Here is a 12207-nt window from a genome sequence, read left to right on the forward strand (position 1 = left end):
ATATTCAAGTATTTCAACGTTTTATGCAGATTAGATAAACAAAAATGAAAAATCATCTTTTTTGGCACCTTAAATTTATATTCCATTTGGGATATTATATCCCTGTTTTCCATCTGGGATATCATATCCCAAATAGACTGATATTTCCCATTTGGGCGATTGGTCCAAACCTGAAAATGAACGCTCCACCGGTATAATAGTTTATTAAATAAACTGGACATGAAAAGTACAAGATAACAAGCTTAACAAGTAAACATTATATAGGCCTAAATGATACAAATTCTAGGCAGTTACTATATTTTCAAACAAATTAAAAAAAATCATTGCAATAAAGAATGAAAATACCTTGAAATATAAGCTATTTGAACTAGTTTCTTTACCGGTGACAATGCGAAACTTGTGGTGTGGGTAAATATCTTAGCCAAGTTGTTCTTGAATTTATTCGTACCAAGAAATTTTCCACTTCTAACTTTAACAATAACAAATTTGTTAAGTTTGTGATGTTTTTTAAAATGCTACGATTTATAAATCTGCTGTATTTATTTTAAAGTTGTGGAAATAAATAGTTTTTAGCCCCTAAATTCCAACCGGAATTTTTCTGCCATCCCCGTGAATGGTTCTCTATCTAAGATTTTCCAATGAAAAGGGGAGATAAGTCATAAATATTTGAATGACAGCTGCCGTCAAAATAAAAAAAAAAGAGAGATGTCTCAATATTTAACTACTTAGTCGGCAAACTGCAATGTGTTTCTAAGATTGAGTTTGAGACATTGGCAAAGAACATAGTAGATGCCGTGAAAAGTGTTTCGGTAAGTTAAAAATGCAAGTAGATATTCATATATTTGCTAAGCTCTGTTTTCATTATTCAAAATTGTTCTTAACAAAATTGTGATTAACATTGCAATTGACGTGTATACAATATGAAGTATGTAAGTCCTTGTACTAGGGCAATGCTTATGCATGTTTATATTTGATGTATAACTTTTTAAATGTAAATTCCATGGATTTAGTGTTTCTTTATCTTGTATTTTAACTACTGGTCCCAAGAGGACTCTTGATAAGTGTCTGATTAAAAAAGGGGGATGGGTAATCTTTAGGTATAACTTTGTATTCTTAACAATTGATATAAATGTATATGCCATGTATGTAGAATGTATAGTATTCTACGTACTACAATGATATAATTAATAATATAACTGTACAATGCACTTCAGTTATTTTAATTTAAAATTGAATTCACTCAGACTGACAATTTTGTATGTATATGAACAATAGCATCTAATTACATTACATCTCTCATTTATGCAATTATAATGAGCTTTAAAAATAACATAATTAATAAGATAGTGTTTGCTAATTAAGTGACACCATAAACATATTTATTCAAAGAGGTAATACTGGTATAAGTTTAGTAAATATTGAGTTTTAACAGTAAGAGATGCACCTTAATGAAATGAAATATTACTCCATTATTTTAATTTTTGTTACTAGAATCCAGAAGTTGAAGGTGTGTGACTTTAGCTACAGAATGAAAAGGACTAGACTGAGGCTCTAAGTTGCACACAGTTTAACAAATGGATTCAGCACCTTTGTCAATGGTATATAGAAGTGAAAAACAGCTGCCAAAGTTGAATGTAGCCTTCCAAGAATTTTACAAGCATGAAGAGTTCTGCGACATCACCCTCGTAACGAATACTAAACGCCTGCGGGCTCATCGTGTTGTTCTGGCTGCATTTAGTCCCTACTTTTATCAAGCATTTTCGCAACAAAATAACTATCTGTCAGATTTCAACTGCCATCGTTTGGATGAAGGAAGTTTGAAGGGTCTGTTGGACTTCTGTTATTCTGGAGTGATAACCGTTGATTCAGTATCAGCAGAGAAACTGTTATCTGTTGCCACAGTGTTACAAATAAAAGAAGTGGAGAAATTATGCCAGACCTTTTTGCGGGCACATCAGGCATTTGTGTGTGAGGTATAATTGTTTTTTAAACAGTTAATTAAAAAGAAAATTTTGATTTTTGAAATTTGTTGCACCTTGTACATAATTTATGGATAGGTTAATGTCTTAATTCGTGCCTCCCCATTCCTTAAAAGTAATGGAGCCGAGGTCCCAAAGGCAAGGGTCATTACTTTTAAGGAGTGGAGAGGCACAAGATATTAATCTACTTAAAACTCTCTGCTTTCAATTGAATGCTCATAATTATTGACAGTTTATGCATAATGCAGACATGTTTTAATTATATATACATTTAAAGCTTTACTAAACTTTTTGTGTCTTTTTTTTTATATTTGCATCTGTAATTCACTGAGCACTGGGGATTTACATTTTGTATTTCAATACATTTAAATATGTATATTATACATATATCACATGGCTTCGAGGGTGACATACCAGAATGTTTGCCCCTCGGTGACAGGAAAATCCTGGAGTGTTATGTCACCTGATGCCGAAGGCAGAGGGTGACATAACACTTCAGGACTTTCCTGTCACCGAGGGGCAAACATTCTGGTATAGTCACCTGAGAAGCCATGTGGTATATGTTATATAACATTTTTAAAATAAAAAAAATTGTCTAAAATTGTTTAAGTTTAGACAAATAATCCAAAATGCTTTCATGATGTTAGAATTACGCTCCGTTGTGTACATTTGCTTAGCAACCGATGTCATTACATCTCGAACCCGAGCTACAAATGCGTGACATAAAAACACGTGAAAGTGATCGAGAGGGTGTTACAACTGTTTCCGTCGGGTGACATAACTGTTTCTGGCATGTGACATAACTGTTTCTGGTGTGATTCAGCATTCTTCAGGGTTAATAGTGAAACTTATTACATTTGTGATATAATAAGAAAACTTATTCAAAAATGTTATATATATATATATATATATATATATATATATATATATATATATATATATATATATATATATAATGGCAAAGTAAGTGTTATGAACATGATGAAGTTATTTCAATGGCTCATCATCATCAATTTAAATAGCTTAGTGTGGACAGCACCCGCCTTGCATGGTGAGGGTACCCGGTTTGATTCCATCTTTGTCACAGGTTTTCTTGATAATCTATAAAGCGATAAAATTTTCTAAGTTATAACAAGTTTAGCACCAAGAGGTAAAGGGAAGGAGAACTTGTAAGTAAATTAAAACTATGAAATACTGGTTTTGTAGATTGCCTCAGAGATACAGGAGAAGAATGCTTCACCCTCTCCTAAGGGAAGGAGCTCTAGTGAGCTGTTTTTTGTAGAAAGCTCTGGTCGCTTCAGCCCAGGAACCAGTCCTAACGTCTCTACTTCTGGCAGACCCGTGTCAGAAACTAGTTCAGTGGAGACTCCAGACCTTGAAATAGTCAAACAAGAACACTTAGAACCAGGTGAGAGAATTTATGGTTAAATAATAACATCAAGAACCTCAAGAAAGGAGAAGAAAATATATATATGGAAGTGTAGACATCTTTCCATTTATCCTTGCCTCAAGTAAATTATAGTCTTTTAAACATGCATATTTCCAGAGGTCTTTCATTTAGTTTAATATGATTTCCACTTTTTAGTAGCCAGAGAAGAGCATGCCAGAGAAGAACTTGTGTCACCAGGCACCCTGGCCAAGAGAATGCAATACCTGCCAAACCCTGGTCTGAACATAATTGACATGACCCAGTTATCTCCAACTTATCTAGGACATCCCTATCCTCGACCTCTGCTGTTTCCCCGACCTTCCCCTCAGCCTTTTCATCTCTTTGCTCCTAAACCAAGAGAAAAGAATAAATCAGAAAGCAGCAGTACATGCACTGAAATTGATCAAAACAGAGAAGATGAACGTCATGGCCAAAGCTCTATCCTGTCTGTGGAGCCTAGCTTTCCCCAAAAACCTGCAGAATCTGTTGGATTAAGCCAGTCTAGTTTAGGGGAGCAGCACTCTCCCTCTGAGATAGAAACCCCAGGGCTCTATCATACATGCTCTATATGTCAACAAAAGTTCAACAGCAGTAAAGCTCTTGGTATTCACATGGTGCTTCATGACAGAGGTCATCCATCCTTTATACCAAAGAGGAACAGGAAGTCCACCTTTCCTCAGAAGCATGAACATACCAGTAGCGAGTTTGGGAGTACCTCAGGCGAACTCTTCACCTGCAGTACTTGTGGTAAGAGCTTCAAAGACAACAGATCCCTGAAATTTCACAGATACAACCACATTCTGCGCCATGTGTGTCCTATCTGTGGAAAGCGATTCTCTCGCAGCTGGAATCTGCAGCGACATAAGAAGTCGCATTTCAAAGTTGGCATGTCTGGATGGCAGCTGACATCTGAAAATTCAGAAGATTTAACACGATCTGAAGAAGAGGGGGAGACACTCAATTCTTCCTTCACTGATGAAGAGGTTCAGATGTCCTCTAGTCATGTAGCAGACGAGCCTGTAGATCTGACAGATACAGGCAAATCTGAGAGATCTGAAAATGGGCCTCCTTAGGTATTTCTTTGGTTCAGATGAGGCTTGTTAGATCTGTCATTGATGAGTTTGATATTGATATATCATCTTTTCATATATTGGTACATTTATTTTATAATTACTACTGTGGAGAATCAATTTCAGATTAAGAGGATGTCAGTCTGATCAGACTGAGTTATATTTATATGAAACTGTAATAGTCCATCATTATTTGTTTTGTTCTTAGCTCTACTGGTCAGAGACCAAAACATTACTCCTCCTACAGTTTGGGTCCACTTCAAACAAGACCTGGTACACAAGATACATAATTCTTTATATCGTTTTTTTTATTTTAACAGAAAGCATTGCTATATGTACTAAAAATTGAAAATTCTTTGAAATTCTTTCAAACGCTACTCCTCCTTCTATGGCTATGGTCCAATTTCAATAAGACTTAGTGTATATAGACTATACTACTACACATAATTCTATATATAGAATGTATATATTGCCATGGATACTAAAAATAGATTTTTTTAAAAAATTCTTTGAAAATACTACTCCTACTGTTTTGGTCTGTTTAGACATTTTACACAAGTAGACTATACTAAGATACATCTTTATTATACATGCAAGTAGAGCTACAATCTCATCAGAGACTTGATGGAAATGAAATTTCAACAAATTTTTTTTGCCTTATGGAGGAAAATTTGAGATAAATCTTTTTTGCAGAGGAAAATATAGTAAAATCAATATGATGATTTATTAACTTTATAGATACATACATTCTTTAGCTGATCATGTGATCATGCAGTTATATGTCACGTGACCACATCCTTCCAATCCTTAAATATTTGCAAGCTCACATCTTCATTTAATTAAAATATGTCTTAGTACCTGTGGTTAACCGTTTAAATTTAGTGATCTATCAATAAATTAATACTTTTTCTGAATTGATATATCAATGTCAAATTTCTCATCTTCGACAGTTTTTTTGTGCAATGGATTGTGTCTTCTGTTGAAACTATCTTTGTTGACCAGCAATGTGATAGTTACAAATTCATATTTTGTATACTGGTGTATTATCCAAGGTTCTACATGTATGTAATTTTCATACAGGAAAGATTTATTTGATGTGGATTATATAGTTAACTATGGCTGGTACCATATTTTAATCAGACTTTCTCATTACATGAATGGAATTAAAATTTATCTGAAAATCTTGAACCATGTAATGAAGGATTATTTATACATGTATTTATAAATAAATCACTGTAACAGTATGCTTAAATGCAGGAATGGAAATACATGTACTGGACTATATATGTCTTATGATGCGACTTCTAAGCACATTGTGTAAACTTTGCTCTGAATTGAGCTCTTGTTGACAATTTGATCTATGGATGCTGTATGGGCAGATATCTGTCAATATTGTAGGCATCCATGAATACTCTCTGGACAGATATTTGTTGTCTTATACATCTGTGATTGCTGTATGGGTAGATATCTGTTTACAGCATTTAAAAATGCTCTATGGGCAGAATATATGTTGTCTGAGGCATTTTTGAATGCTCTTTGGGCAGATACAGTATCTTTTGTTTTAGACAACGATGAATGCTGTATGGGGGAGATTGTTGTTGTTTTAGGCAACTTTAAAATGCTCTATATGCAGATGTATGAGCAGATATCTCATCTATGAATGTTCTATGGGCAGATATCTGTTGTTTTAGGTTCCTTGCTGATGTTGTCAGAGTTATACATCTTGTTAAATATTGTACAGAGATAAGAAAGTCACTATAAGTATATTATTGTTGAATGGCAAATTTACATCATTGTTGAGCGATACATTTAATTTACCTGTAATCGTGTTGACAGTTTTCATATTCTAAGCGTTGTTAGTGTATATAGTTTTAGTATATATATATGTTGTTGAAATCAATACATTGTTTTGCCAGGTTGAAATATTTATGTTTGTTATGGGAGTATATATTGTTATTTTTATCAATAAACCTTAGCCAGAATAATGTGTTTAGAATTTTATTATTATTTGCCCTGTTGTTAGGTTGATTAAATTGTATGTTAATCTCATTATGTTAATTATTAGCTCACCTCAAGAGCTTATGTAATACCCTCGGCATTGGTGTCCCAAGTTAAAGTTTTTGGTGCAGTTTTCTTTGCAAGTACTTCTGTGCCCTATGTTAATCAGAGATGCATGGAGGATGCTTTTAGTATGTTTCACTGTACCAGTCAAGGTTTCAGATGCTGCAATTTCAGCTGAAAAATGAAAGGTTAATGTTTTTGGAGCAGGTCTCATTTCCAAGTAACTATGTAAAAGCCCTATATTTTCCAAACTTGCATAGATGATATATCTAAGGATGCACACTACTGGACTTGCTTCGGATGCTGGATCTGACCTACATTTTACGGATGAGTGACCAGGTTAAAGTTTTTGGAGCAGGTCTCATTTCCAAGTAACTATAAGCCATATATTGACCAAACTTGCGTGGATGATACATCTAAGGATGCTCACTAGTGGACTTGCTTTGGATGCTGGATCTGAACTATGAGTGACCAGGTTGAAGTTTTTAGAGCAAGTCTCATTTCCAAGTAACTTTAAGCCCTATATTGACCAAACTTCATGGATGATACATCTAAAGGTGCACCTACCAAGCTTGCTTCGGATGCTGTATCTGACATTTTCCAGATGAGTGACCAGGTTAAAGTAAACTATAAGGGCTATATCTGAACCAGACTTGCATGGATGATGCATCACAGGATGAACACCCTCAAACTTGCTTTAGATGCTGGATATGACTTACATTTTCTGGATGAGTGACTAGTTTTAAGTTTTTAGGTAAGTCCATTCCCAAGTTACTGCAAGCTCTATCGGACCAAAATTGCATAAATGTTACATCTAGGGATGCACACTATTAGATTATTAGTTTGGGACTTTGCCTTACTTAAAGACAACATTTGTTGAGGCGAGCTCTGTAATTTCTGATTACAAATTAAAATTTGTGTCTTCTTTCATTAACCCAGCCCCAGAACTCAATCTGTGGACCCAAGTGAGATGAATTTTACAATTTGGTAGTGGACTCTTTGTTCATTACCACACAGTTCTTGCTAAATATCTAAGAGTTATGAGTGATGAAGATTTTCAATCATGGTATAACAAGTTTCAGTATATGATCAACTTAAGAACAAATGCTACAATTTTTTTTCTAAGTCATGAAAATAACAAATTTACTATAAAATGTATTTTATTTGGAGTGTACAATATTTGGCAAATATTAATTTTTCAGAAACCATAGATTTGATTTACCGCTTTCTGAATGTGCTTTATATGACTCTATAACACAAGACATTTATGATGTACTTGATTTTGTGGAAGCTACTTTCCACAAAAGGCAGTAAATAGAATGCACAACCTAATGTAATATGTTTACAGTATGTTTATGTAAGTAACAGGAATAAAAATTTCATTTTTCATTCAAAGCTTCCCAGTAATGTCCTATAAAGTGATTAAAATTGTGCTGATTTATAGGGAAGCAGATGGCAAAATAAAAAGGAAATTTAAACATATAGAAAGTTTACAATTTCATTTGATATATGCATTAATGCATCATTTGCAACTAAAATAAAAAATATATACCAATCCATGCATCCATTTTTGTGTTACCTGCAAAGCAGCACTAAGGGATCACTTTACCCCGCGTCTGTCTGTCACACTTTGTATCTCAAGAACTGTAAGAGATATGGACTTAATATTTTGCACATATATTGCTTCGCATTGTGGCCTTTGTGAATCACCACGGTTACCAACCTTGTGACCTTTGACCTACTTTACAAAAGTGAATAGTGCCAATATACAGCATATTTTTGACATTTAAGAGGTAAGTCTCTGCTATTTAGCATGTGCACTAATTGTCATAAAACATCATGAAAAATACCAGCGTTACAATTTAATTGACCTTGACCTTTGACAAACTTTGCAAAAAATACCCTGGACAGCTTAATTTAACTTAAGTCTTTTGAATTTTGAGAGGCGAGGTGTTGATAATTAGAATTTATACATGTTTAAGAGCTCATGATACTGTGCTTTGAGACTGTATGAGATTCAGTTATTAAAATACTATGAAAATACATCGGGATTGGTATCCCACAATGGATCGCGTAGACTGACAATCGGAGTAAAGACTTTGAAACACGCATTAAAACATGTAAAATGATAAATAATTATTTATAATAAATTCAATTTAATTATTCATTTTATGGTTGAGAATCACATTTTCTTTGATTGTCAGATTCTATCACAGTCTTATACTATGCGTGAATGTTTTTTTTTTTTCTGCATGAACTATCATTTAATAGCTAGCCACACTTAGCTCTTAATTATGTCTTTAATGAAGATACAAAGCAGGTGACACATGCATTCTTTGGAACACTCTAGTTTTGTTAAGACATGTTTCCTTAATCCCACTAGTAAGTCTGAATCTTGAATCAATGGAACAGGAATTTCTGTTGGTAGAGGATACACACTGTCATTATGCAAAATGTTTGTCTGCTAGATGTCAAGGAGTAAACAAAGATAAAATGAAATTTTAAACAATGTCACTTATTCTAGGACCAGAATCCTGAATTTCACAATTTTAATGGAGAGCTAACAGCTTATTACAATCATGTAAACAGTTTTCTTGCTGAACAGCAGTAGAGAAGATTCTTGAATACTAGTACCGGTCATTGCATGAATTTGGATGGTTTGGCCCCCAACCTTTGACCACAGGCGGCAAGGACAGTAAAATTCATATTTTTTCCCCCTCATCCATGGATACTGTATACAAATATTGAATCAGTCATTTCAGAGTAAAGTATTAATATTATACATTTATTGCATAATCCTGAGGGAAATATGAAGATTTATTCGGCCAAGAAAAATTATATTCCCTGAGGGATTCACCCGAAGGGAATATGATATTTCTTGGCTGAATAAATCTTCATGTTTCCCGAACATTCATGCAACTGATTGTTTATTATACTGAAACAAGCAAAAACATTAAAAATAAACATAAACTTTCAAATTTGGCACCGCTCTCAAATTCACTTTCAATTTTAACGTAAAGTTACTGAAAACACTTCAGTATTTCTTTGATGTGAACCCGGCTATTGTGACGTCTACTACTCTCGGGAGTTTTCGTTCAACTAATGATAACTTTTGCGGGAAAATGCACTTGGTCTCTGAAGAGGTTGAATATGATGAAAAGCATGACAACGACAGGGAAATATGAAGTTTTATGGCCCTGTCACATGATAATCTAGAACCAACCAGATAATGCATTGTATAGAATTATAATAATGAGGTATAATAAAACAAGAGGCCCAAGGGCCTTAACGTTTACCTGAGTACAACAATTTACAGGATCCATAAACTGATAAATGAAGCTTTGTTGCCCAATAGCAAGGAAAACAGTATGATGAAGATCAACAAAATAACTGTTCTAGTATCTTTCTATCTGTCCCCCATTTATCACTATTACCATGCAGACTTTTAACAAAATGTCTATATTATTACCTCTCACATTGGCCTCACTTGGCCTTTGAAGAACATTTAAAAAGATAAGTTATTTTTGTTTCATTTTTATTCATCTATTATTTCCAAGTCTACCTGATTATTAAAACTATGAAAGTACTTTTTGTATTATACAATAAATGTTATTGCATAATTCTCTTATTTTATTAACCTTTCAAATACATCATCTACAGTGATTAATTATCAAAGGTGAATGGCAAAGGGGAATAACTTCACTCAGTAGAATACAAATTAATAGAGCCCTGGCCATTACCAGAACACTTGACTAAATGGTCAAGATGTTTAAAATTCTGGTAAAAATACCTTGCTTATTAAAACTATTACTCTCTTTGCTTCCAATATGCCCAAGAGCAGAGGAGATTTTCAAAGAAATAATGCATTTTCACTATTTAACACAGCCCTACCCTAACACCAGAACCCATGACCTAGGGTCATGAAAATTTACAAATTTGGAAGATGTACCCTCATCATCATAACTATGCAATTAGTTGAAGATTAATCTTCAAAGAATTCAAACACTTTCACTATATAATGAAATAGAGCCCCCCCCCCCCCCCCTCTGAGAAACAACAGAACCCCTGGGACCACAAGTTTTAAAAATTTTGTAAAAGCATCCTTGCTCATCATAACTATACACTTGTTTCTTTGCTTTATAAAAAGGAGTAGAAAAAATATTTTTGAAAGAAATTATGAATTTTCACTATATAATCAATAGAGCCCCCCCTCCCTTTCACCAGAACCCCTGATCCAGGGGCCATGAAATTCACGATTTTGGAAGAGGCAGCCATGCTCATCATAACTATGTACTTAGTTTATTTCATACCCAGGAGCAGAGAAGAAGATTTTCAGATTTAATGCATTTTCACTACATAATCAATAGAGCCCCGCCCTAACACCAGAACCCCGATCCAGGGGCCATGAAATTCACAATTTTGGAAGAGGCAGCTATGCTCATCATAACTATGTACTTAGTAAGTTTATTTCATACCCAGGAGCAGAGAAGAAGATTTTCAAAGATTTAGTGCATTTTCACTATGTAATCAATAAAGCCCCCTCACACCAGAACCCCTGACCCTGGGGCCATGAAATTCACAATCTTGGTAGAGGCAATTTTGCTCATCATAACTATGTACTTAGTAAGTTTATTTCATACCCAGGAGCAGAGAAGAAGATTTTCAAAGATTTAGTGCATTTTCACTATGTAATCAATAAAGCCCCCTCACACCAGAACCCCTGACCCTGGGGCCATGAAATTCACAATCTTGGTAGAGGCAATTTTGCTCATCATAACTATGTACTAAGTAAGTTTATTTCATACCCAGGAGCAGAGAAGAAGATTTCAAAGATTTAATGCATTTTCACTATATAATCAATAGAGCCCCACCCTAACACCAGAAACCCTGACCCTGGGGCCATGAAATTCACAATCTTGGTAGAGGCACTTTTCCTCATCATAACTATGTACTTAGTAAGTTTATTTCATACCCAGGAGCAGAGAAGAAGATTTTCAAAGACTTAATGCATTTTCACTATATAATCAATAAAGCCCCGCCCTAATACCAGAACCCCTGACCCAGGGGCCATGAAATTCACAATTTTGGAAGAGGCAGCCATGCTCATCATAACTATGTACTTAGTTAGTTTATTTCATACCCAGGAGCAGAGAAGAAGATTTTCAAAGAAATAATGCATTTTCACTATATGATGTATATAGCCCCACCCTAGCACCACAATCCCTGACCGTGGGGCCATGAATTTCACAATTTTAGTTAAGGCCTCAATCCTTATTACAATCATGCCAACAGTTTGACTGCTTGATGTCCATGAGTAAAGAAGAAGATTTTTAAAGATTGCATTTATTTTGGTGGTTTTAGCCCCACCCCTCAGGCCCCAGGGGGGCAGGGACCATGAAATTCATAATTTTTGTTCCCCTTCACCCATAGGTGCTATATGCCAAAATTGGTTGAAATTGGTTGAACTGTTTCAGAGAAGAAGCTAAAAATGTTCAAATGTTAACGCACTGACGCACGACAAAAGACGAACGCCGACGGACAAAAACGGATAGCAATAGGTCACCTTAGTGACTCAGGTGACCTAAAAATGTACATGGTCAATCATCAATTTCATATCAAATTTTACTTCCCTCTGTCAAGGTTTCCACATGTACAGTAAACATCTATG

The 12207-nt window shown here is 34.6% G+C and overlaps 2 protein-coding genes across 4 annotated transcripts in view; one reads left to right on the forward strand and one right to left on the reverse strand.

The window, feature by feature from the left end:
* LOC133194724 (proteasome subunit alpha type-5) overlaps positions 1–428 on the reverse strand; it is a 12735-nt gene extending 12307 nt beyond the window's left edge. Inside the window, exon 1 of one of the 2 annotated variants that reach the window (XM_061330628.1) lies at positions 381–428. The gene's annotated coding sequence lies outside the window, so the exon portion shown is untranslated. Of the gene's footprint in view, positions 1–345 lie in introns of both variants that reach the window. The other variant, XM_061330629.1, reaches the window with a different exon arrangement.
* A 257-nt stretch (positions 429–685) lies between these two features.
* On the forward strand, positions 686–6455 carry LOC133195784 (zinc finger protein 865-like). Of its 2 annotated transcripts, none has more exons than XM_061331725.1 (4): positions 686–809; positions 1492–1973; positions 3186–3387; positions 3568–6455. In XM_061331725.1, exons 2-4 carry the CDS (start codon positions 1575–1577, stop codon positions 4479–4481), a joined length of 1515 nt encoding a protein of 504 aa, XP_061187709.1. In that variant the 5' UTR covers positions 686–809; positions 1492–1574; the 3' UTR covers positions 4482–6455. The 2 variants fall into 2 exon arrangements, with proteins under 2 accessions (XP_061187709.1, XP_061187708.1); XM_061331724.1 differs by having other exon boundaries at positions 687–809; positions 3565–6455.
* Positions 6456–12207: the final 5752 nt, after the last annotated feature.

This window comes from Saccostrea echinata, unplaced genomic scaffold (genome assembly GCF_033153115.1).
Source record: "Saccostrea echinata isolate AGI-Se365-2 ecotype Australia unplaced genomic scaffold, CSIRO_AGI_Sech_v1 ptg000029l, whole genome shotgun sequence".
Lineage (NCBI taxonomy): Eukaryota > Metazoa > Mollusca > Bivalvia > Ostreida > Ostreidae > Saccostrea > Saccostrea echinata.

Coding starts and splice junctions, on each gene's coding strand:
- LOC133195784 (XM_061331724.1), top strand. CDS start 1,575: ATGGATTCAGCACCTTTGTCAATGGTATATAGAAGTGAAAAACAGCTG. Junction 1,974..3,185: donor ATCAGGCATTTGTGTGTGAG/GTATAATTGTTT, acceptor CTGGTTTTGTAG/ATTGCCTCAGAGATACAGGA. Junction 3,388..3,564: donor ACAAGAACACTTAGAACCAG/GTGAGAGAATTT, acceptor TCCACTTTTTAG/TAGCCAGAGAAGAGCATGCC.